Source organism: Toxotes jaculatrix, chromosome 8, assembly GCF_017976425.1.
Source record: "Toxotes jaculatrix isolate fToxJac2 chromosome 8, fToxJac2.pri, whole genome shotgun sequence".
NCBI lineage: Eukaryota > Metazoa > Chordata > Actinopteri > Toxotidae > Toxotes > Toxotes jaculatrix.
Window position 1 is genome coordinate 10,522,823 of NC_054401.1, and position 24,911 is coordinate 10,547,733.

The following is a 24,911-nucleotide window of genomic DNA, read 5'->3' on the forward strand; positions in this document are numbered from 1 at the left end:
ACAGCAACAGGAACAGTACCGCATCCAGGCCATCCATCACTGCACTGATAAAATATCACCATTCACTGGATTTAAAATAACCAATTCAATATTTAATATCCTTCACTATGTAGTGGTTATAATTCACTGCAAAATCATACAAAGTAATCGTTCTTGTGGAACACTCTCCACACAATATTCATATAGAACAGATTGTATAAATCATGGAATTATGAGCTGCAGAAAACAACTACTTTGGTAAATTCATGGATGTAAGGAAAACAATATTTTCCCCTCATAAACAATTTATGTATCCTGTATATGTCTATGTGATAGGTGCATATGTCCTGTCTGTATAGCAGGAAAACAGTAGATATACACATATACAAAGATACCCAAAGTCAGGTCTGTGGGCCAAAGTTGGGCCCAGCCCACCTTATTCTGCCCACCAGATAATAAATAGAGGGGAAAAAAATTATCATCCTTCTTGAGGCAAATTTTGTATTTTAAGGAAGTAGGTATTCTACTCTACGTGCCCAGTGAAACAAAAGACTCAAAGCTGATGAAAAGTGAGCAATTACATCCTTCATAATAATTTTCACTAGGTGAAAAGTATGCTTTAAAATTATGTGTTTCGTCCTGGACCTGAAGGCTGATTAGACACATGTACACATCTACAGCAGGTGATGATTACACTGACATTTCTTCATGATTTATACGGTGGGATCCATTTTGCCCAGGGCTGTAACTAATGATTGTTGGTAATGCCAACAAAATGCCTCTTTAGTTTAACCAACAATGGAAAAAGGCCAAATTTTCAGTTTACTGAAATATAAAATGGTGTAAAGCAGAATGTCCTTACAATACAAACACGAGAACTAGACAGTTATTGGTATTTTAGTTGATATCCATTAATGGTCAAAATGGTTGCAGATTAATTTTCTGTTGGCTAATCAATTGATTTGCTAATCATTTCAGATCTAATTGTAAAAGACGTCTAATTAGCAAATGTGGGTTTTTATAGTATTTAAATTTGTGCAATTGTGCAAAAGTGCAATTAATCTGTGTTTAGTCTTTACATTCTTCTGTTCAGCCAGGTGAAGTAAACAACTGTGGTTTCAGCAAGTTCTTGAGGTATCGTATCAGCCTGAGTTATGAATTCCCTGCATTATGTGCTGGATACATTTTTCGTCTTGAAATGTCAATATGACATATAATGTAAACCCTTAATGGATTATCAATGCATTCATCAAGGAAAATACATTTTAAAACCTATTATAATTTAAGTGTAGTGGGACTATTGTATTATTTAACATCTTCATACAGTTTAGTAGAATTGAACATAGGGTGTTTGCCACTGTCCCAGAGCTTTGATTTGAGCTTCACTTTAAGCCCGTTAGGCCCATTTATAAACGTCTTCAGAACAAAGTGTACCTTCTCTGAAAAAATTCGAACTTAAAAATATTTAATGCAGACATAAAATGCGGTAGGTAAGCCCGCATGGCCAATACAAATCCAAATCAGTGGTATTGCACCTAGCCGTATGTCACATAATAGCATACATGTTTGTAGTGTGTGCATGTGAAATGGCTGGCTCCTTTATCATCGCAGAGTTACTGTGCACACAGTCTCAAAAAACCCATCCACTCTGGAACGACCCATGGCACAAAGATGTAAGGTGTTAACTGGCAGACGGCCAAAATTTAAACCCTTCCCCACCTTAAGGTCAGCCACCCCATCAAAAATCCTCTCTCCCTCCTTGTCCTCTACCTTGGCCAGAGTGAGGTGGTAGCGTGGATTATAGGAGTCCCTGTGGAGCCAGCCCTCCTTCCTGTAGGCTTCCTGCAGGCCACTGTTGAGCTGCTGGAGGTGCAGTTGAGGCTGGGGACTCAGGAAGAGTACCTTCCCATTGAAATGTTTCAGCTTCACAGGAAAGGTCACTGCTACCGGGGGGTTGCGATCCAAATGGGCAAACTGTCGGAGGATCTCCCCGGCAGCGGACACCTCAGCTGGGCTGTGTAGCACCAGGAGGCAGAGAGTGACATGAAGGCTGGACAGGGTCTTCCAGTGAGGGGCAGAAGATGGTAAAAGGGAGGTGATCTCCTCCTGCAGCTGCTGGAAACAGGAGAGGATAGCAGGAGTGTTGGCCCTGAAGGTGACAAAGTGTGTGGGTCGTTTTTTAGGCGGCCGACCACCACGTTTTTCCTCTCTCTGCTCCAGAGGTGCTGATGGATTCTGGCTAATGTTCAGGGCTCCAAGAGAATTCTGTGTGTAACAGCAGAGGATCATACGGAGAACCACTCTGTGAAACCTGAACTGTAACAGCAGAACAAGAATGTAAAGTTTCTCAGGGTGAGCTGAGCTGTACTCACCAAATCGTCTGCATTGCCATCCCAGCTTTCTTGCCATTCTGCCAAAGTCTCTTTCTCTCCCTCCTCTTTTACAGTCACTCCCTCTTTTTGGGTTGAGAACATTTTGTCTGTTGAGGCCTTAAGTCTAAAATCAAAACAGGTGTGTAAAATGACCCAAGAAGCAGGAAAGTAACTTCTGAGACTGTTTTCCACAGTTTAGCTTTCACAAGACACTTCAATAAATGTACATTTCCTAAGGGTAATTTGATCTGTCTTAAAGACACAGTGAAATAAAAACTACATCCCCCAAGTTCTCTTCCTGTGTTCTTGTGTTAATGTTCAGTTATCTTGTGTTACATATGCCAAATACAGGTCACAAAAATCATGTTGAAGTATTCTTATATCAACATGCAAACTGTGTCCATCATATTTAACCACACTTGACCTTTAGCTCAGGTTTTATTAGCTAGCTGAGTGATATCCTGGATAAGATGTGTGTTTAGATGTCTTTGTTCATACTATAAAAAAGAGGTGGTTGAGGATTCACTTTCTCATTTCTCCCTAATCCTCCACCTTTTGATCTAACCGTGTAGGTGAAGAAGTTGTGGGTGCAGGTGAATTGTTCTCTACGTAATGAGACATTCTGAGCGAAGCTAACAACACTATAACTTCCATTTCACTTTGAATTTTAGTTGCCATTTTGTATAAACAGGCACAGTATGGAACATAGAGACACTAAAAATGCTCTCTGGTTCTGTACAGGAGTTGTCTGTTCTCAGTCACATTTAAAGGATGAAAATGAAAACCAGACCTATTTGCAGCCTCCTCCACAACACATGCTCTGCGTGATTCCTGTTGTTCCTGAGAGACGTTTCCTTTACACTTTGGAGCTGATTGTCTTGAGTCAGGGGTGTGGATATCCATCTCATTCTGCTTCTCTTCCTCCAGATGTGTGCTCTCAGTGTGAGTACACTCTTCTGTTTCACTCTCTTCCTGCCCACTGACAGCAGGTGGCTGCTCCCCTGTTGTTTTAAGGAAGTCTTGTTGGTGCTCATGGACTTCAGTGCTCATTTTTTGTAAATCAAAAGGTTCAATCAGTGTACATTTTGAGTGTACTGGCTTTTGTCTGTGTAAATATGTATCTGGTTGTGTGTGAGGTGGGGCAGCAACAAAAGCCCTTTCTTACCCTTTACTTCCTCCTCCCTTCCAAAGGGGGGAGCCAGAGATTGACCGGTGGAGCCAAACACCCTGTCAGTTCTGCTGTGGCGGTCCCAGACACGGTGCCCTCTGTAGGTGAAGTACTGGATCCTGTGTCTGGGCAGGGCCAGTTCAGCAGAGTAATCACAGTCACAGGGGTTGGTATCCCAGCTGAAGTCACAGAAGGGGCGCTCCAGCACACCAAGGAAGCGATCCACATAGCCCACTACAAATTCTGATGCATCCACTGAGGGGTCCCACAGGATCCGCGAGATAACGTCATCAGCTGTGCGCATACGAGGCTTTTTATTCACTTCTGTGGACGAATAAGATATTAAACAAAGGCATGAAACACATTAACATGGGGAAAAGGTGAATCAAGAGTGAATCAAGAGCAATCAAGTTTCAGTGACTCTTAAAGAGTACTCTTAAGAGCATGTCGTCATTATCAGATGACTATCTAAACATGCAGTGACCTTTTCCCTCGTTGTATTCTGGCTTTTTTGCTTTGTTCACTTTGCCTTTCTTCTTCTTGTGTTTTTCCACCTTTTCTCCATCTGGCGTGTCATCCTGGTCAGGAGACACAGCCCCTGAATCATCTGGTGATGGATCACTGGGAAATGAAGGCAGCAACAGTGACAAATGGAAACGAAATTACAAGTCTTAATTCCTTCTCACACCTTTTTCCTATGACAAGTAAACATTTTGCAGCACCCATATTTAATCATGGCTAAGCTTAAACCTCTGTCTGTGCTGTAATATAAGCAGTAGCATTAGAAATAAAAATTACATACAGGAGGATCTTAGCAATAAGGACTTAATTTTAAGGTGGATCTGTTTATTGATAGCAGCTGTGCCACAATGATTTACAACTTTTTTAGTAATGCAATTATTAAAAATCAATTAATGTCTAGAATTTTTCTGAAAAATTAGAAGTCTTCTAGTATCCTGTTGGTGAGTTTGATCAAAGTAAAGAAAGCAGACCTGTGAGACAAACGACATCTGTGTCCAAAATGACACTTTCCCATCAGGAAAAACTGGCACACATTAACTCCATCCTCGTCCCGCTCTGCTGACTCTGTAAATCATAGAGCCACAGAGAGAAAAACCAAGTAAAAGCAAAAGTAAGAGGGGCGGGAGTGCAATGAAACTGTAATGGAAGCCGGTCAAGAAAAATGTTCTGCACATTACACAGGCAGTCTAGTCTGTGTGAAGCTCCCAGTTACAAACATATGTTCTGACTTAAAACTGTTAACATGGTCACTCAACAGGTCGTGTCTGGGGCAAGGTCCAGCGGAAGAAAAAAGATTATGAAACAGAGCATAATTTCCCCATGACTCCTCTATAGCCCGAGCCTGGCTATGATGCAATGGAGCTGAAGAGAGAGGACACAGATACAAAGAAAGGTCTGTCTTCCCGTTTCAAGCAATTTTCACTAACACTGAAAATACCTACAGCAGTGTGGCAGGATGTTCTCAGATCAGAGTGTGCCAGATAACAAACACATGGTAAATGCAGAGACATCAGGAAATATGATCTCTAATCACCTGCCCTTAGAGTGTTGAACAAGAAATCAAATTTTAAACTTTTTTACTAAATTCCTTCAGATTTTTTATCTTAAGTGGGTATATTATAATTAACAAATAAAATCTCTCTCTCTCTCTCTCTCTATATATATATATATATATATATATATCATATCTATATCTATATCTATATCTTTATATTTATATACACACACATTATATTTCCTCTCCAAAGGGTATAAACTATATAACAGGTGGAAATGACTTGCCCCAGAGGATTCAAATGCCAGCCAAGTAGTTAGGATGTGGTTGCCTGTAACCTCAAACACATACCACACACCCTACAACGCTATTTCCAGATAGGGGAGCTGAGTGTAACTCACTTCCCAGATCCTTTACTTATGTGTAGTCATATCTTCTTTTCCACCGAGATGGGACTGACAAGCACAAGTTGCTTGGATCAGGAGGCAACAGCACATTTTTAGAGAGTTTTTCAACTGCTTCCAGTCATAAGATCATAGTGCAAGTGTCTGGAAGTAACTGGGTAATTGTAGTGAATCTTGTTCCTTAGAAAGTTAAACAGAATGTGTGCCCAGTGAGACGAGTGGGAGTAGAACCAGACAGGATTTGGAGGTCAGAGCCAATGCTTAAAACTCTTGACTCATTTCCTGATTCCAGCATAACAGCCAGGCATGACGTTAAAATATTAGATATCATTACAGCAGTCAGCTCACTCAGTCATCTCTCCTTTTTTAATAACAAGGGCTCCGGCCACATGACAACACACCCAAGAACTTACCAGAAGTCAACTTGCTCACAGTAACAAAGAATTTGACTACAGAGTCTATTGCTTAAATATGATTCAAACTAACTTCAGTAATATGAACTACCAGCTGATCTACAATGTAGACGTTATCATATATGATGCATTATATGGACTTACACGTGGCAATCTAATGTATTAAATGAACTTTGAACAGAGACCCATTTGACAAACAGCTAAGTCACTGTGTATAAGCAAAAAATAATCAGGGTGATTTACCTGCTGTGGCTCGAAGGTTGTCTTCACCACTCTTAGGGTCAGCTGGGACCCCTGCCACTGGACTGGGTGTGTCTGTCAGGGGGATTCCATCATCTCTGGGCTCCTCTGATGAATCCGAGAGCACTCCTGATCCGTCTGATGCCATGCTCAAATCTGTGATTTAGAAGGCGATGCCACTTCAGAACAGTCTGTTGTGTCTCTATTTGATACTACACCTTTAGCTTTGTTTAACCTGACAGAATGACAAAGTAAGACCTGACACTCCTAAAACTGCTGCGGAAGTGGGTGGCTAGTGGTGAACAATGTTCTAAACCTGAAGTAATTCAACAACTCCTAGAGAAAAAATAACCGTCATATTTAGCTGAAACAATTACTACATAAACACGTCTTTAAAAATTACCTGAAAATTATGACTTTCTTTTAATCTTTGATATACCAACCGTAGAAGCAGACGGCTTTGACTTTTATCGCCCTTTAACCCCGAGTTTGTAGACTCAGAGAGAAGCTTGGGTAATGTAGTCTTAGTTTGTGTTTCGTCGAAAAATGTCTGTGTCAACAGCATGAGTCAACATACGTTATATTATATTTTATTATATTGACAAATTAACCCGTTGCGGACTCATTTCGCTTTAATAATTCGCAATATCTTTTAAAATCAATTAAATAATGTTGCAGCCAATGCCGTAATTACAAGCAGCAGAGAGAGGAAAAAGCATGTCAGCCACCGATTTATAATTTTAATTTCGAGTCGGAGACATGGAGAATTTCTGACAGCGATTTAATCTCTCACTTGGTGAACAGAACTACAGACCTGTCAGCAATGCAGTGGCATAATGTTTGCAGATGCTCCAACCGCCAGCAGTGACCATTAGCTAATTTTAGGAGCTACACAGTCTTTGCATGTATCTGGTCTCACTTGGAAACGAACTGCTACAAAAACGTAGCACAACAAAAGACGGGCTGCGGCTTCACCGCCAGTTTAAAACAACACGTGTGCAGTCCCAAGTTAAGGCGTTGGGTTTACAACTCCCTGCCCTTCTCTTTCTGCCAACGTTACGTGAAAGCAGCAGAGCTGCCATGCGTCGTTTGTGCTCGAGCGCGTGACTCTGCCTCACGTGACATGATCTGTTGTTGTCAGTTAGCCTAGCCGCTGCACTTTGGAAAAACATAGCAGGAAAAGAAAGCCTAAATCTGAGACACCGAGAACAACGAATGTTCGACAAACGGACTAACTTAAAAAATTCAGTTTGTTTCGTACCACCGTTTTAATATGCTGCTTTTTTATATCACGACTTTTTGAATAATACGACCAATGACTGTCCTTCTGTGAAGTAGCATTGAGCACTACTCATTTGTTGACAACTTTGGTCTGCGCTAAAGGTAAGACTATCTTAGTATCATTTATAATCACCATGTCTTGACTCTAGTGGAGCCCGTTAAAGGGAATCAAATGTGATTGACTGACTGTTAATTTTCACATCTAAATGACATCTGATCATCTGTCTGGAAACTTATTCTCTTTGTCAGATGAATGCCCTAGTGGCTCTCTGTCACTTCTGTGAACTCCATGGCCCTCGTACACTGTTCTGCACTGAGGCATTACATCCTCCATCCCCGTCCCCTTCATCCCAGGCAGGGATCCCAGCACCTGGGGACAGGGACCGAGACGGTGACCGGGAAGGTGAGGGGCTGACCATGAGAGCCAACAGCTCAGCCACTCAGAGAGGAGAGATGTGTGAGGTGAGTGGCAGGGGGACAGAAGAGCAACTCACCATGACATTATCAGGGACTTGTCTCAACCTGACATGAACCACCCTTCTCTCTACATGTCAGCTACATTACAGCTATAACTTTCACAGTCCTGTGATCTATCTCAAAGCGCTCATCCTCCCCTACCCTTTGCCCCACAGGGGTGTCGATCTCTACCTGCGTCTCACCCTGGTTTTGTGAGCATTGATGATGAAACAGGCATACGCTTCCTGAGCCACCAGCATCCCAGACAGCCTCAGCTTTTCAGTGTAGTCCGCCAGGCCTGTGTACGCAGCCTCAGCTGTGAGGTAAACGGTGACGTACGTCTGCATGTATGTGTGTGTGAGTCACACATCTCATGCAATAAATAAACATCAATTTTCTTATTCCTCTGGCTCCTCATATGGTTCCTCCCAATTTTTTCTGTCTGCGTTGTCAGGTGTGTCCCGGCCGCGAGGGGCCAATTTTCTTTGGAGATGAGCAACACGGTTTTGTGTTCTCACACACCTTCTTTATCAAAGACAGCCTTGCCAGGGGCTTTCAGCGGTGGTACAGCATTGTCATGGTAGCCATGGACAGGATCTACCTTATCAACTCTTGGCCTTTTCTGTTACGCCACCTTAAACTCACCATACAGAGCCTGCAAAGCACAGCCCTCAAGGTAGGGCATATATTCAGTTTATTCAAATAGAAATATGAAGACTTGTTCACAGGCCACAGGCATGTATCTGTTAGATAACCTAAAGTTTTGTTATTGTACTGTGCAACAGGTATTTGACAGTGAACAAGGAGTTTGCCCCCAGCGAGCTGTGAGGATGAACAGTGTGTTTTCACCTGCTGTTTTCCCACACCAAAGGAGCGGCAATGCAGCCCGATCACTAACTTCTCTTACCCAGCATCCCAACCTCTGGGCCAGCTTGCACTCCTCCTTTAGCTGGTAAGCGGTCCCATCATAACATACAAGCTGTTGTCTTTTTCTGTGTGACTGGTTAGTAATCACATACCGGGGCTTACTGATGTGTGTTTTCACCTTATTTCCAGGCTGCTGAAGGCCTGTGGTAGCCGTCTGACAGAGAAGCTCCTCGAGGGGGCCCCTACTGAGGACACACTGGTGCTTATAGAGAGACAGACAGGTAGATACATTGTGCTTAATTAAACAGGATGATTATTCTGTATAACAGAACTTACCCATGTAACATCTTGTTAGTCTTGTGACTGGGTAAAAAGTGAAGACCAAAAACTGTCAAGTGACAGACACAAAACAAATTTACGTGGCTATGCCTCGACATGCCTTGGCTTCCAGGCAAGGTTTGGCCTCTTGATGGAGGGTTATATAAGCAGATGTCATTTGGTTGCACAGTGATTCTTGGTTTTATCATCAGTCTGAAAAGTCTTCTATGAAAGTCTGATTCACTGTGTCAGACAGTGCAGAGACACTCTGGCCAGAAAAACAGTGATTCACTATTGTATTCAAACATGTGGCCTTCTGGGCAGAGTCTACACAGTTTTTAGTCAAGATTTAGAAAGTGGTGAAATAAATTACAGAGATGTTTCCCGGCCCAGAATGGCTCATGAGTTGTTCAATATCTTGTTCTCTAGTATTGTAAGTAGAGAACACTTACAATACTTTTCAAAATCCCAGTTTCAAAGTGTAATACATATAAAATACAAGAGAATAATAAAAACGTTAAGATTTTTAAAAAAAATTAGAAATAAAATTAAAATATCAGTTTTTAGATATAGGTTTAAAAAAAACATTTTTACTGTTGTACAAACAGTATCAGCCAATTTGATACTGTGAGGGACACTGTTCATCATGTGCTAGCTCATATTGACACCAGTCTTTTGGTATATGTATTGAAATGAGTCATCGATGAGAGGTGAGTATTAATTTTGTTTTGGAAAGAGAAGAATAACATCTCGTGTACATCATGTGAAACTCTATAGATAGAGTGTGATATAAATACAACAATTTCTAGCGATGTCCTGGGGAAATTCCCAACATTAGTAATGAGTCTCGCGTTTGACACATTTGGTCATCACTATATCTGTTTTTATGTCGTTTTGTGTTTTCCTAAAGAGCAAGAGGAGGAAATGAGATGCTGGGAGGGAGCAGAAGGAGGCTCTTCAAAGTCACAGCGGCACCAGTCAGAGAGCGAGCTCGGCCACGACTTCCTGTGTGATGATACAAAATTAGATGAATTACCTGGTCCAAAATTTAGGTCACTGAGACACTTGAGACAGGTAAACTTAGGTATTTTCTGAGCTTGTCATTTTGTTGCACATACTTACATGAAATTAACTGTGTAATTTAACAAAAAAATGCAACAAAAAAAAAAAACAGGAAGAATAAAGGGGTTAAAAATTTTCAAAATTTTGCAAGAATTTGTAGTTTCATGGCGTTAATCTTATACAGTTTAATGATGATTCAAGAAATTAATGTAGACACTGTATCTGCGAGCTGTGGTTCAGTGCTGTCTATCTTGCTCTGCAGGTTCTCGGGGCTGCTGAGTTTCGTCAACTAGCATGGCACGTGCTCATGGGAAATCAGGTCATATGGAGAGGTGCACACCCGGGGCTCATCCAGTCAGCGTTTATAGTACTCAAGGTACTTTACTCTGCCACTGCATCCATCCCTGCCTTGTTAGGAAAGATTGTATTAGTATGATGCAGGTAAAAGTTTGATGTATTTACAATTGTTGTTATAACAACCGGTGTAAGTACGTTATTGTAATAACTCTAAACACACTCCTTTTAGGTTGTTAAGGTTGGAAAGGTTACTCACAAACTGAACCATTAAGGATTACAAATGCCACTTTAAGACTGATAGATAAACATTTTTTATATAATACCAACTGATTGTTGTTGTTTCTAATATCCAGTTCTTGCCTGAAGGTGTAATTACTGACACTACCATCACACACCCTGAAATTTTCTTTGCCTGCACTTGCTTTCCATGCTTACCTATGCAACATACACAAAGGAAACAGAGCATGTTACTGTTTTCATTATGTTATTATTGGTTTTGTATGTTTTTACTGTTCCTAGGAAACTGTATTTTTTAATTTTCTGTCATAATATTTTTTTCATATATATTTTATTGTAATTTAGTTACACTGTTACATGTTTACTGCTACTTCCCAGGCATTTTTTTTCACAGTAGACGTTTTTACTTGTCATGGTAGAAAAAAGCACAGGTGTTGATAATGACATGTATGATGGCTCTATTAGTGTCCCACTAAGCCGTGACAGTGTGACAGTGAAATGCTAAATGGAATTCAGTGATCATTCATTATTTACCCCTGTGCTTTTTTCTACTGTGACATGTAAAAATGGCAGCTGTGAAAAACACTGCTCATATACTGTATGTCAGCCTTTAAAACTAAAGCCCCTATACACACATGTCCTGCCTACAGATGTGTTTACCCTTATTTTGCTTTACTCAGTTTCTCAGGGAGGTGTGGACATCTGCAGGTTGTCCTCAAATTGTCATGTCCCTCACTCTCCTGGTAGCATTGTTCCACCTGTTGGACTTTTTAAGTTTTGAGGGTTTTTTTAACATTGTATTGGAAACAGGAACAAAAGAACTGTAGAAATATATAGGTAAGCAGGATCAGGACTTTTACGGTTATGCTTAGTTCACAGTGTCTGGTGACCTCAGATAATTCCAAGCATAGCTCCACCCAGCTTTAACCTGAGCTGAGGTCTTATCAGCCAGAATAAATGAAAACATTCCGTGTGAGTGAGCAGGGCTACTAATGTTAACTTCAGCTTACTTTGTTAGATAAATTCCTCTTTATGCCACGTTTCTTATCTGAAACTCTGACTTTTCTCCCATCAGTCTCTGCTCCCAGTAGGCTGTGTGCGTTCTGTGCCATACAGTACTCAGTATGAGGAGGCCTACAAATGCAACTTCCTGGGTCTCAGTCCAGATGTGCCCATTCCAACCCACGTCAGCTCCTCAGGTACAAGAAAGACTCTAAAATTAAAATCACACTATGGCACATTATGGTATGAAACCTTAAATACAACTTCTGTCACAAATTGCTGGCTTGTACATGCAGCTCACATTTGGTTGATTTTATCTCCCTTTTGTTTTGCTCTGTAGAGTTTTCAGTGCTGGTGGATGTCAGCACAGAAAGAAACTGTCAGATCTCAGCTCTGGGCGACAACGATATCTGCTCACTTTATCAGTTCACCATAAGCAGTGCCAACACACAGCCCACAGACAGGGGTGAGCATACAAACCTGAATTTGTAAACAGTCACTGTATGTTTGCTGCCATTTTCAGTGTAAACATGCATCATACTTTGCTTCTCGGTTGAATTTGAATCAGAATCCACATCAGAACACACATGGTGGTGGGTTATAAGTGCCAGATTTCTTTTTGTATTCAAGTAAGAGCAGTAGAGAGATTGATAGTGGTGAAAATGTTCAGACATGTCCCATTCCACAATGTGAAAGCCTTGAAAAAAACAAGATCTCGAAACTGTTCAGATAAGCAGATGTGATTTCTTCCTTGGCTCACAGCCGATCTTTCTACCAACTTTCATTGAAATTCTTTTTATCAGCAAGGCTTTGAGATCACACAGGGTCAAATAGGATCAATAGCTTGACCTTCTTGGAGGTATCTCATTTGGCAGGAAACATGTGAATGCCAGCTTTTACAAAAATGTTGTACTTCAAGCTATAGAATAATGGTCATATGACTTAAAAAATTGATTGACTGAATCTTTGCACTCTTTTTCCAGGTCCAACATTACTGAACAAGCTTGAGGTGGCTCTTTCTAATGAGAACTTGTCAGTGGACGTCGTATCTCACTGCCTGCTGTGTTTGAAGGAAGAGTGGATGAAGTGAGTAAAATTCACTCAGTCTTAATGAAGACTGCTTGAGTTTAATGAAGATTTCACTATTTTGCATATGAAAGGCCTCTCATAGTTATCTCTCTCTTTCAGTAAAGTCAAAGTGCTGTTCAAGTTCTCCAAAGTGGACGGGCGGGGGAGGGAGGACACCCAGAAGGTTCTGGCCCTCCTTGGCGCCACAGGGCCAGGCGAAGAAGACAATGTCAGGCTCCTCAAGTTCTGGATGACCGGACTCAGCAAAACCTACAAGAGTCATTTAATGACCGCTGTCCGAGGAGGGGAGAGGAGCCCCAGCCAGTGACAAAGAGAAGAAGAAGGCAGGGGGAGTTAGCAGGCGGTGAATAAAAGGGAAAGATGAAGGGGATGGGGATGGGGGGGGGGGGGGGGTAATAAAGAAAGGAAAGTGAAAGCAAGAATCTGTTTTGTTAACTATGTGGGACTTTTAGTGGGACTGTACTGTGAATGGATGACAAAGATGCTTTGGCTCAGCCATCATTGTATTTTAGGTCATGAGAAATTTATTGTGTACTTAACCCTGATTATTAATCTGCACAGATTAACAGTCAGTTGGGATAATGTATGAGGGCTGTTGTTTGTCAGAGGGAATCACTGTAGGAGACCACTTAATACTAAACTAATATGTAAAGTTTAACTTATTACAAAAAGGCTTTGCACTTTGTTTACTCTTTCACTGAAATTTTAAAATGAAATAAATTGATGTGAATTGTCAGTCTGACATCATTTTTTCTTTTTATTCCACTATTGGCTCCATCTTGTGGCAAACAAAGAGCATAAAAGAGGGGGTAAAAGAGGAGTGTAGGAGGAGGGAATCATTTCTCTGCCAGTTCCCACTCACTTTTTTGAGTCTCAAGTGGTGTAAGACAACACTTTTAAGGTTTTCTGCTGTCCTGAAATGTACAAAATGGTTGCATAACAAGGCCTAACTCCAGTACAGCCGACCACATCAGCAGGATCTTGGCTTCTTAATGAGCCAGCCACACTGATCCACTAAAAAGCTGTGTTTTTTTTTTTTTTTTTCCACGCCACAGTTATTTGAGCCTGTTGCTTTGCTGAAGCGTGCAGACTTCAGTCAATAAAATTTAACAACATACAGCTTTGTTTAAATTGGCAGTCTGATTGTTATTTTTTCTTGACCCTTACCTATGTAGTGATTGTGTAAAAATTCAGTTCTAGCCCTAATTAAAAGAACACTGAGTTTGTAAATATTAGGATTGAAAAAGAATCTGACACTCAGCAATGTTAGTGTAATAGTGTTGCCTAATAGAGGTTTTTTTTTTTTTGTTTTTCTACATCCAACTCAAATCTGGATTTCATTTTTCAAGTTCCACTCATAAAAGCACAAACATCATTTGCAGCAGATCCACAAATTAGTTACATATTTACTTCCCCAATATGCAAGCAGTGTATGAAACAGGAAGACCGCACAATGACTAGATATTTATACCCATCGTTAAGACACATGGTATAGGTGAAGAGGTTCTGCGTTGATGATGCCTCTGGGAGAGGTAATGCATTGCCTTCACCGAGGCTGCTGCTCTCTAGTTTCCTTTTCACCTCAGCAGAGATGGGACTTTGGGAAATGGTCTTGCTTCCTTTGGCTTGTTTTGAAAAGGACAAATAGAGGACCACTTCCTTTCTGACACAAAGAAACAACTGTGTACTTCCTTCCTTTCACTGCTAATTAACTCCTCTCCTGACACCTAACTGAAATCCAAAATAACATGATGCTTCACATAACCTGAGGGGACAGAACAACACATCGCAGACAGGATGAGGACAGCTGTGCACAATGTTAGACGTCACAATGACACTGTCCACCTCCGAGGAGCTGGTTTTAACAGTAATAACTAAAAAAAGCTGTCACGTGGAATGACTTGCAAAGTATGATAAACCAGTGTTGCAATCCTGTTTGTCAGTTTTCAAGGAATGTGATAAAAAAAAAACACACATAAGAGCATGATGATTAAATAGGATGACACTGCACATTGAGTCTGGAGGGATAAAGACCAAGGGATCCACAGGCACAGAGGTGTGGGGGGAGAGAGTCCAAATGAAAAACATACGCTCCAACTGCATGACTAAGCCTCCGCGGGCCTGGTTTGGAGGGGGGAGGATGGGGGCAAAAGGGTGGGTGTCAGGGAATGTGGGGAGCAGGGGGGAGGGAGCCGGGTCAGTCAATAGTGAGGTAAAACGTGTGGTGATGGGAGGGGCTGAGACTTAAAGGGAGCAGACAAGCCATCCAGCATAGCACTTTCACTTTGAGAGCAGCCTGTGTCTGAGTGAGGACACACAGAGTGGCCAGAGGGAGAGACAGAGAAGAGGAGGCCAGTGTCTCTCCCGCTTTATCCATTAACCAGTTTCAGGGAAGAAGAGAGTTATTCAAATTAGGCTGGTTAGGAAGATTCTAGGTCAGTAGTGAAAAAGGGATAGGGAAAGGGATATCATTTTAAAAAAGGAAAACAAACAAAAGCTTTGGCTCAGGCTTAAGTGGGAAAATCCAGTGAGAGAGCAGAATGGCGTGAGAGGATAAATGAGGCAATTTTTGGAAAGTACCAAAGGAACTCAAAAGGAAAGAATGTATAAGGGATGTCAACAAGAAGACTAAATATCAAGCTGTGAAGGAGAAGACACAGCGACATTCTCTGTGTCAAAGACCTCAAAAAACCACAGAGGAGGAAACTTTGCCTTTCACAGTCTGTCACAGAAACCCGTCTGCAGAGTGACTACCATCAACAAGAGAAATGGAGAAGTGTCCAGTCTTTCAAAGATAAAAGGATGTCACTGCCAGGTGAGGAGCGAGAATTAATTGCATGTTCATCCTTTTTGCAAACGTTCTTCCTAGAGTCTGTGGAAAATAATAGAACAAGTTTATTATATTGTCAAGTTTAATTAAAAGTAATTTGTTTTGTCAGTTTGTGTTGTGACAACAGGATTTCCGGTGTCTTAATTCAATTAGGGTTTTTTCAGATGTCTTGTTTCATATTGTTTTCTGCAGAAATGGATAATTTACGCAGGAAATGATGTAATTTTTCTGAGTAGACATGCCATTTGAACAAGCTACAAACCACAGAAAGTTTCCAGCAATTATCTGAATGTGTTCTGTCTCTTTCCTTCCTACTCATGTCTTGCACAGTTTTGCTGTTGCTATCACTCTTGACTGTCCAATGCGGTGGATGTGACTTTGAGTGGGAAGGTGTAAAAAACATTAAAACAACCATCGACTCTAATCCGACTGGATTTGTAAGTTAAAAATTTTGCTCACAATTTTTTTGTGCAGTGCAGGCAATTATATTTTCCATTTATTTTTTCCCTACCAAATGCATACACTACCCTTAAAAAAATGTAATTAATTAAAATATATATATATATGACTGAGTCTTGACTGTGTCTTGACTGTGTTTGGTTAGTTGGTTTACAAGATGGTCAAAGGTGAAGAGCTCAGTCAAATGAATGAGTCTAAATAAACACCTCTACCTTGATAACTGACAACAAACAACTCTGCAAAGTCGAGAGGATCAATTTATTTTTTTTAAATTACCAACCATACATTGTTCACTGTTAAAGTTCAGTACAATAAGTATTCCATTATGAATAGTATCTTATTTGGGTTCGTTCTCATCTCGTCTTTCCTTTCCTTTCTATCTCCTTACAGCGGACAGTATTTCCGAAAGATTACTATGTAGTGCACCACTACACAAAAAACATGCTCTGTGACACTGATCCGGTGAGTTGCTTATCAGATAAAAAGGGGAAGAGAAGTTTGATGTGCGCTACAGGGGTCGTAAATCTTAAAGTCTTTCAGGGTTTTTTTTTATCAGCATCAGCCCTCTACTGAAAAAAAGTTTTGATTTATTTAACAGGATAATCATTAGCTTTTGCCTGATATTTAGCTGTAATGTTATTGTAAATTCTTGGTTTAGCAAAACATTGTTTTATAATGTAGCCTTGAGTCTTACTTGTAAGTGAGTAATTGATGTGGTTTTTGGTAATTTGTCTCACGTGTTTTGCACACTAAGTCTAACTTTGGGGTTGTTGTTTTGTTCTGCCTCCCCCTGCAGTGTTGTGTGTTCCCTGCTGCAGTAGTTCTTCTGGACTCCTGGCATGTGCTTCTCAGAAACCTCTGGGATGAGCACTTAAATCACTCCTTAATAATCGACCTAAAGCAGACACTGGATAGGATTATCAGAAAGAACAAAAACACAGAGGTAGGGTTTTCTTTCAATCATATCATATAATAATACCTTTTTCTACTCTTCCACTCTCTTACTACATTGATTTAAATGTTTTTTCTGTCAAACGTGTATTTAAAAGAACATTAGTCAGAGTTATGCTCCTTAAATGTGAATGTGTCTTACTTTATATTGTAAATCTTCATTTGGTCCTTGTTTCTCTCGTCTCTCACAGAGATTCCAGGAGGAGACAGACCTGGCCCATTATTCCACATTATCTTCTTCTCCAGAAGAGCTCCTTAAGCTAACATCAGAACTTTTCGCTCAGTGGCTAAATGTTGGATGCTTAGAATCAATTCAAACGTGCACCCTGCCCACTTTGCCCCCCCCTATAGAGAGGAAGGACTATGGTCCCTCGAGGGCCAGACTCTTGACCACCCGAGCTATCAGCAATGTGGAGGAGGAACAACCTGACAAGATGACAGACATTTCACAGGCAACATCCAGCGGTAGTCCTCTATCCCTATCATATTCTGCTTCTTTCTGGAGCCCCTTGCTATTCAGACTCTACTGGTGGTTGCTGCCATAGTCACTAAAAAGATTATTTCTGATGATGCACACAAAATGCAAAACGTTTCCTGGCACTGAATGATTGTTTCTTATATTTGTGTCAGTGTTTAATGCAGTAAGCTTTGTTAATATAAAGTGACATGCACCGGTTGCATTTAATGTCCAAAGTTAGTTTGAATAGCTAAGATTGCTGTCTAACAGTGCTCTGTAACAACTCATGTCACAGATATAAACGTATAGCCGCCCTCCTTAGAGCAAACCACAAACTCCAGCTAGCTATGCTCTTCATGCTAACAAGAGATAAATGCTGAGCAAGCCAATGCACATAAGCCTCGTCTGTTGATGTGGAATTCATCACTGTTTACAATGTCTATTATGTAAATGTAAGATATTACAGTCCCTGGGTGTTTACTTTTGTACATAAATGTAAATTAAAGACATTTAGATATATGCATTGCTAGGTTTTTGGTTTTCCTGTTTGTCAGCAGTGACTGAACTGTACCTACGGACATTTTTAGAGTACTTGTACTTTACTATTTGTATTTAATGTCACTTTCCTCTTCTACTCAGCTACTGTTCAGAGGGAAATGTTCTTTTTACTCAACTACATTTACCCATCAGCTATAATTACTGGTTATTTTACACATTAAGATTTTACCTGTAAAACATGTGATTGGTTTATAAAATATGATTGTCATAAATCAAACTACCCAGCAGTTTATCAAGTCATTAAAATCAGCTCCACTTTACACATTAATGCATCAACAGTGCTAGCCAAATACTGGAATTATAATAGTCAACAATCCAAAATATCTTTTTACTTGATACAGTACATTTCACTAACAATACTTTCATACTTTTTTGTTCAGTTTCATTTTGTGAATTTTACTTGGCTTTTACTTGCAACCAAGTATATTTAAATTGTGGTACTGCTATTTTACTTACATCTGAGTATTTCCTCCACTACTGTTTGTCAGTAAGAATGACAGGTATTTACATTTTTGTCCATTCAGCTAAAAGAGATTATATTTTGTTTATGATCTCACATACCAGCTACAGAACACAGTTTATGTTTGTGTCCACATTCATGTGAGCTCCACCTCTACTGCCGGCTCTTTTAAAGAGTCATTTCCTATGTAGAAATCCTCTACAACTATTTTGTAACCCTGATAAAAAACTGAAAGACGAGTTGCAGATGAGAGAGGAATGCGCTCTGGATGCGACCCCGGCTACACAGATGGTACGTTCTAAGCCCTGTCAGGATCTACACGAGAAATAAAAGTGCACCATTTGCCATTCGGCGCACTTGCCCCTGCTTGTACACACACCCACACCTGCAATGTGTACCATTGTCCTTACAGGACTCTCCTTGTAGTTTCATAATCCTTAAAATACAGAGGTATGTTGCATTTGCCACTATGGGAATTCATTTTTGGCTCCCACTTTAAGTTTTCACTGGCAGTTTTTTCCACAGAACTTGTGTCGTAATTTGGGAGGTTGGGACAAACGTAATACAGCATGAATGCAAGTTAACAACAGTTAGATAATCATAGTGCTAGAAGACAAACATTTGGACAAATAAGGAAGACAGAAATCTCGCAAAGGCTCAAATGCTATTCCTCTGGACTGTGGGCTTTTCTCCGTGCCCGTTACCGGCAAACACTCAAATGTCGTGCTGTGAGGCTGCTGCCAAATGCTTGTTTCCCATCAGTGGTGCAGGGGCTACTGACCCTGATGTCAGTGCCAGGCTGTGCTCCTGCAGGTGTTACGTTTATTTGAAATAAATGCGATAATCATGAGTCATTCGGAGCACATGGGAGATCCTGTCCCGGGAGAACACACGAATCAAACCCCAGATGTGGATAGGATTCATCTAATTTCTTAAACAAATGTTATTCTCCAGGGGGAGGGGTGGGGGAGACGGCCCTGCACGTCCACTTATCCCCCATAACATATGGCATAAAACATCAAATTATTGTTTAGGTATAATCGTTCTGGCTGTTTCCCAGACAAATATTTGCAAATCTGATCTTTCCTGGCAACGGGGAGCCAAGCGCCAAAGGGACCGGCTGACTTCCCGTAAATGGGGGAAGAGACAGGGAGAGAGAGGGGGGAGAGACAGAGAGGCAGCATGGGAGGAGTGACAGCGCTTGGTGTTTAAACCACGTGGCCGCTCTCCACACCGGAAACACGCACGCTGCTCCACTTCCAAAATGTCTGCGCCCGATGAAGACACGTTTGCCGAAGAGGGAGGCGATATGGAGGAGATGGACGAAGGCGGCAGCGATGATGATGAAGGAGTAGAAATGAAGGAGGAAGGAGCGGACGGAGAGGGGGAGAGGAAAGTGTACGTGCCCGGGATCGAGCCGCTTCAGCCCGGAGAGGAGCTGGAGATGGACCGGTCTGCGTACCGCATGTACCATGAGTGCCAAACAGGCAAGCCGAGCCGCTAAAGTTACCTGTTTTGTCAGTAGTGTCATCGTGCTGAAAGCTACAGGTTGAATTCAGCTTTGTGTTTTTATTGTTTGTGTTCAGGTGCTCCGTGTCTGAGCTTTGACATCTTGAAAGATGGAGATGGAGTTGGAGAAAGCAGGGAGCAGTTCCCTATGTCCATGTTGCTCTGTGCGGGCACACAGGCGGACACAGCCCTGAGCAACAGGTCAGTACAGACCTCCAGACAACACACACTTCATAAACATATTCAGCTATTGCTGTTGTCGCCCGAAGCACCAGTTTAAGTGTACATTTACTCAAGTACTGTACTTTAATGTACTTGTACTTGAGCATTTTCTTTTCATGCTACCTTGTAGTCTTTTGTTATGAATGAAACTGCCTAACTATGAAGTGGAGCTGAAAAAATCCATAATGAAACTAATGACGGGCTGCAGTCCTATACAAAATAGCTGCAATTAGCTCCACCTCAACCAGCTACAACAGAACAATCCTGCTTTTACACGAATGCATCTGCTCTAATAATCTAATGATATATCATAGTCAGAGGGGATATTTTATTTCACTGAGTACTTTTACTTTTCTTTCATTGGTAATGCAACAGTAGACATTATCAGTCATGGTATCCAGGCAACAAGGGTAGAAGAAAGGTTTTTCCTATTATTAAACTCTTTACAGTGTAGTAGAAGTATTCAGACACTTCAGTTAAAGGTCCTACACACTCACAGTAAACACACACAGGTGATTTTAATTCTTTTGGGTAATACAACACTGAGTCTGCGTTTGCAGACTTTTTTTTTTGGTGTGAGTAATGAGAGTTCGCAGTCACCTGTTGGCAGCAGTGAGGACATTGTTAGTCATTTTTGTTTGTCTACAACAAAAATGACTAACATCAGTCATGATGTGTGATGAGTTACTGAGTGTTGCCACATTAAGAAGCTGCAGAATCTCAGCTCTGCTGCAGGTCTGAACTACAATGAGATTTTACACTACTGGAAGTGTTTGTAGTGTCACAATCTTTGCTTAATTTTGCTTTTGCAATATCCTTGTAACTGTTGTATTTTTACAGAAGGCAAACATTTTCTACTGGAGTGAATAGAGTACAATGGTTTGTTACTGCCACTTAGTCAACCATGATTTTTAGTTTGAGTAGTTTGGGCAATAGTTTGTTTGGACAAAGTAGTCCCTCTGTAGTCAAGAACTAGACAGCTGTGGTGGATGCCTTTGGTAAAAACATTAGATTGCATTTCAAGTGGAACCCTCAACCCATCCAAGTACAATTCACAGAGCTGTTTTTTTTTTTGTATTGTTTTTGCACAGTTTCAGTTATGTTTTGACATCGTCTGCATAGTTTGGAAAGAGAAACTTAAAGGGTCAGAGATTGGTATCAAAAACTGTTGATATTATTTAACTTCCTGCTAGAATTCCACACTTGCATACTGATAAAAGACGGTGTTAGAGAATTATCTCTTAAGTGATTTATCCTCTGTAAACACTGACACAATAACTTTGCATCTGTTTACTTTCTTGCAGACTTCTCGTCATGCGCATGTATAACCTTCATGGAACAGAAAAGGAAAAAGAGGGGGAAGAAAGCAGTGATGAAGAAAGTGATGAAGATGAGGAGGATGAAGATAAGAAGCCACAGATGGAACTGGCCATGATGCCTCACTATGGAGGGATTAACAGAGTCAGAGTATGTTGACATTTATATAAATGAAATCATTAGGTCTTCAGTAGCAGAGACTTTATTTTCCTATGTTTCCATATTAGTGATTTTGATTCTTCTTTTCCAGGTGACCCAGCGTGGAGAGCAGTCACTGGCTGCTGTCTGGTCAGAGAAGGGTCAGGTAGAAATATATGACCTCCGATCTCAGCTGGAGGCCGTCCACAGTTCTGCTGCCATGGCAGCTTTCATTAAACAACAGAAGGAAGCCACAGCTCTCTTCAGTTTCTCAGGACACATGACTGAAGGCTTTGCAATTGATTGGTCACCTATGGTACCTGGTAAGTGAGTCTTTAACCTGCTATGAAATTTGCAGACCAAAAAAAAACTCTCCTTGTTGACACTTGGCATTAAGCTAACCTTGGATAACCACAATATGTTGTGTACTTTAAGAATAAATATGTCCTCAACTGCACTTCTGCACGTCTGCTTTGTAATGTGTGACTAACATAAGAACAGTATGTACTAAATGTTCATTCTCTCTCTCTTACACTCTCAGCTGTCTCTCCCTCTGTCACCTCAACACGGAAACACTTCTGTTTAAATTTCCAAACTGCAGCTTTTTAATGCCAGAGACAACCAAATCACTTTGTCCTTTTCACAACTTCCATGTTTGTTTGTTGCTTTCCAGCAAAATAGCTTATAAATGACAGGCAGCTGTCAAGTTTTGGATGTAAAAACATGGTTAAACCCTTGGATACAGATCAACATCAAATCATTTATTTGGCCCATGGAGCAACTTTCTACCAAATGTGCCTACCAATGGGACTGACAGAATGAAATGAAACAAATTGGGTGGGGCACTTCAGAGAGGGGACCTCAGATGAATAGCTGAGTGTGCGGTAGGCATTAAGGCAGAACAATAAAATGGGGAAAAAGAGCACAATAGATAAAAGAGCATAGATGTGTGCGTCTATCAAACAGAGGCTTAACAGTTGTACCTGTGTTGTGTGTATTAACAGGTCGTCTTGTCAGTGGAGACTGCAAAAAGAACATCCATGTGTGGGAACCACAGGAGGGAGGGACGTCATGGCAGATCGACCAACGACCTTTCAGCTCCCACAGCAAGTCTGTGGAGGATCTGCAGTGGTCCCCTACTGAAGCTACAGTATGTTTTGTACAATAGTAGTGATGTTGTGGCTGGTGAAACTGAGTTAGATGGTGACAGCACTGTTCCCTCACTGCAAACTCAGACCTCACTAGGACTGAGTGAAGCCTGTCTGTGTTTGTCTGGGTTTTCCTCCTAAACCAAAAGCTTATGCATGCTACGTATTAGATATGCATGTTATCTAGCCTCAGAGCAGGAGAAACCCCACCGATCCCAAACAGTTAGGATCATTCAAATGCGGAAGATGAATTTCTCCACACAGATTAATAAAGTCATACTGAGTTTATGAGCTCAACTTTGCTTTACGGGTGTTAGTATAGAAGAACAAGGTGTGGTGAGAGAACTGAATGATTGGAATGAGCTGTGTTGACTGTAAAAACAGTGTTGCTATGTGCCATGACAGTGTTGTAGCTAAGAATTGCAGACTAAAATATGCTATTTATGCATATTCTCAGCCACTATACTTAATAAGTCACTGAACTAGTTTGTGGTATGTAGATGTATACCCTAGAGGCTGACATTGGTTGTTACCTTTTTACTTCTTCTTTACTGCATGGCGTATGAGTGTACACTATGTTTTACTGTGAAGGGCTACTGGGTTACTGTGCACCCAAATTGGTGTTGACTCCCACAGACACACTCCTCCTAAATACTAAAAAGACAAAGCAGCAAGTGTTTTGTAAGAGATACAGTAAAGTTCCTTGTTTGGGAAGTATAGTTAAGATCAGTTGGTCTTTGTTTTGTTAATATTTAATCTAAGGTTCAGGTCTTAAGAGTCTGTACTTTCTCTCTCGCCCCAGGTTTTTGCATCTTGTTCGGTGGATCAATCTATTCGTATCTGGGACATCCGTGCGCCGCCCAATTCAATGCTCTCAGCCAATGAAGCTCACTCGTCAGACATCAACGTGATCAGCTGGAACAGGAGCGAACCATTCCTGCTGTCAGGAGGGGACGATGGGCTTTTGAAAGTATGGGACCTGCGACAGTTTAAGGTAAAAAACAGTAGCAGTTTATCTAAAATCACTCAGTTGTAATGTAATCATTTACCCGATGAGTAATCACATGTCTGTTGTGTGACAAGGGGTGAAGATTTTAGTGCTTGATAAGTGTGTGTCACCACCACACTACAATAAAGTAATCCCGCTGTTATTGTGACAAAGAAAGCAGAGTGTTAAGGGGTTGTTCGATTACACCAATAGATAATCTCACACCTTTGCAGTTTGGCAGCCCCACCTAACTAATCATTGTACATCTTTTGCTTGTGACACAATAGTGTGTAATCATTGTTACCTCCCTCCTAGCAAGGATAAGGAGCAAGAGTAAGGAGTAAATGTCAAATGATTCCTTTACAACACGCTGCGAGAACTTGACAATGTCTGGCTGCAGCTTTTGAAAAGCAAAGCAGGAAAAACAGATTTATAAAACTGTTCATTTTTTGTAGCCTGATGATGTTTGTAATGAAGAGCTGTCACACCTCACTCTTCTCGTTCCACCTGTACCTGTAGACTGGGCGGCCCGTGGCAAACTTCAAGCAGCACAGCGCTCCCATCACCTCAGTGGAGTGGAGCCCCGTGGACTCGAGTGTGTTCGCTGCCTCGGGAGCGGACGATGTCGTCAGCCAGTGGGATCTGTCCGTGGAATCGTGTGACGTGGGTGCAAGGGTGGAGGGGGTGAAAGACTTACCCCCTCAACTGTTGTTCCTGCACCAGGGTCAATCAGAGATTAAGGAGATTCACTGGCACCCGCAGATACCTGGCGTGATGATCTCCACAGCTCTGTCAGGGTTCAACGTGTTCAGGACAATATCTGTGTAGTGTGTCCATGTATGTTTGAGAGTGCGTGCATGTGTGTGTGTGTGAGAAACTGATGACTTTGCATTTACACAAGTAGTACACATTTAATGTATATGTGTAATAAGCAGTAAATCCAAATGTTTTTTATCTTTAAGGAGCTTGTAACAATGTACATAACTTAGCAGCACAGGCGATATTTTTTTTTTCCAGTGTAGGCACCATATGGTGTTATAATCTTTACCACTGAACTTTCAGTCTGTATGTTTTACAGATGTGTTAACTATTTTAGGCATTCCCAGTGCATGCTGAAAATAAAATGTTTAAACCATAGTTCTCTTGTTAGTGGTGCATTGCTATGCATGCACA

The 24,911-nt window shown here is 41.1% G+C and overlaps 4 protein-coding genes across 9 annotated transcripts; 3 read left to right on the plus strand and 1 right to left on the minus strand.

Moving 5' to 3' along the window:
• Positions 1-70: 70 nt before the first annotated feature.
• Positions 71-7,146, minus strand: leng9 (leukocyte receptor cluster (LRC) member 9). Of its 5 annotated transcripts, none has more exons than XM_041044057.1 (9): positions 6,907-7,145; positions 6,536-6,642; positions 6,096-6,248; positions 4,512-4,605; positions 4,004-4,140; positions 3,517-3,843; positions 3,142-3,403; positions 2,352-2,475; positions 71-2,244 (listed from the first exon to the last, which is right to left on the minus strand). In XM_041044057.1, exons 3-9 carry the CDS (start codon positions 6,238-6,240, stop codon positions 1,582-1,584), a joined length of 1,752 nt encoding a protein of 583 aa, XP_040899991.1. In that variant the 5' UTR covers positions 6,241-6,248; positions 6,536-6,642; positions 6,907-7,145; the 3' UTR covers positions 71-1,581. The 5 variants fall into 5 exon arrangements, with proteins under 5 accessions (XP_040899991.1, XP_040899990.1, XP_040899988.1 ...); XM_041044056.1 differs by having other exon boundaries at positions 6,496-6,642; XM_041044054.1 differs by lacking the exon at positions 6,536-6,642 and having other exon boundaries at positions 6,907-7,146.
• A 53-nt stretch (positions 7,147-7,199) lies between these two features.
• On the plus strand, positions 7,200-13,796 carry flcn (folliculin). 2 transcript variants are annotated; one of them, XM_041044059.1, is made up of 12 exons: positions 7,200-7,475; positions 7,623-7,835; positions 8,006-8,164; positions 8,284-8,505; positions 8,615-8,781; positions 8,886-8,977; positions 9,925-10,088; positions 10,339-10,452; positions 11,686-11,809; positions 11,953-12,078; positions 12,596-12,698; positions 12,801-13,796. In XM_041044059.1, exons 2-12 carry the CDS (start codon positions 7,623-7,625, stop codon positions 13,006-13,008), a joined length of 1,692 nt encoding a protein of 563 aa, XP_040899993.1. In that variant the 5' UTR covers positions 7,200-7,475; the 3' UTR covers positions 13,009-13,796. The 2 variants fall into 2 exon arrangements, with proteins under 2 accessions (XP_040899993.1, XP_040899994.1); XM_041044060.1 differs by having other exon boundaries at positions 7,201-7,475; positions 8,006-8,152; positions 12,801-13,795.
• A 1,200-nt stretch (positions 13,797-14,996) lies between these two features.
• zgc:174888 (uncharacterized protein LOC558116 homolog) lies at positions 14,997-18,303 on the plus strand. Its single transcript, XM_041043430.1, has 5 exons — positions 14,997-15,516; positions 15,862-15,968; positions 16,381-16,452; positions 16,787-16,933; positions 17,133-18,303. Exons 1-5 carry the CDS (start codon positions 15,504-15,506, stop codon positions 17,484-17,486), a joined length of 693 nt encoding a protein of 230 aa, XP_040899364.1. The 5' UTR covers positions 14,997-15,503; the 3' UTR covers positions 17,487-18,303.
• Positions 18,304-19,663: 1,360 nt separating this feature from the next.
• Positions 19,664-24,875, plus strand: grwd1 (glutamate-rich WD repeat containing 1). The gene is made up of 7 exons (XM_041044897.1): positions 19,664-19,903; positions 20,003-20,126; positions 21,452-21,614; positions 21,715-21,925; positions 22,607-22,752; positions 23,553-23,744; positions 24,258-24,875. The coding sequence occupies exons 1-7, from the start codon at positions 19,681-19,683 to the stop codon at positions 24,564-24,566; spliced, it is 1,368 nt and encodes a 455-aa protein (XP_040900831.1). The 5' UTR covers positions 19,664-19,680; the 3' UTR covers positions 24,567-24,875.
• Positions 24,876-24,911: the final 36 nt, after the last annotated feature.

Coding starts and splice junctions, on each gene's coding strand:
- flcn (XM_041044059.1), top strand. CDS start 7,623: ATGAATGCCCTAGTGGCTCTCTGTCACTTCTGTGAACTCCATGGCCCT. Junction 10,453..11,685: donor CAGCGTTTATAGTACTCAAG/GTACTTTACTCT, acceptor TTCTCCCATCAG/TCTCTGCTCCCAGTAGGCTG. Junction 12,699..12,800: donor TTGAAGGAAGAGTGGATGAA/GTGAGTAAAATT, acceptor TCTCTCTTTCAG/TAAAGTCAAAGTGCTGTTCA.
- grwd1 (XM_041044897.1), top strand. CDS start 19,681: ATGTCTGCGCCCGATGAAGACACGTTTGCCGAAGAGGGAGGCGATATG. Junction 20,127..21,451: donor GACACAGCCCTGAGCAACAG/GTCAGTACAGAC, acceptor ACTTTCTTGCAG/ACTTCTCGTCATGCGCATGT. Junction 21,615..21,714: donor GAGGGATTAACAGAGTCAGA/GTATGTTGACAT, acceptor CTTCTTTTCCAG/GTGACCCAGCGTGGAGAGCA.
- zgc:174888 (XM_041043430.1), top strand. Junction 15,969..16,380: donor ACTCTAATCCGACTGGATTT/GTAAGTTAAAAA, acceptor ATCTCCTTACAG/CGGACAGTATTTCCGAAAGA. Junction 16,934..17,132: donor GAAAGAACAAAAACACAGAG/GTAGGGTTTTCT, acceptor CGTCTCTCACAG/AGATTCCAGGAGGAGACAGA.
- leng9 (XM_041044054.1), bottom strand. CDS start 6,964: ATGGTCACTGCTGGCGGTTGGAGCATCTGCAAACATTATGCCACTGCA. Junction 2,476..3,141: donor GTGGAGGAGGCTGCAAATAG/GTCTGGTTTTCA, acceptor TTTTGATTTTAG/ACTTAAGGCCTCAACAGACA. Junction 2,245..2,351: donor ATGGCAATGCAGACGATTTG/GTGAGTACAGCT, acceptor TGTTACACACAG/AATTCTCTTGGAGCCCTGAA.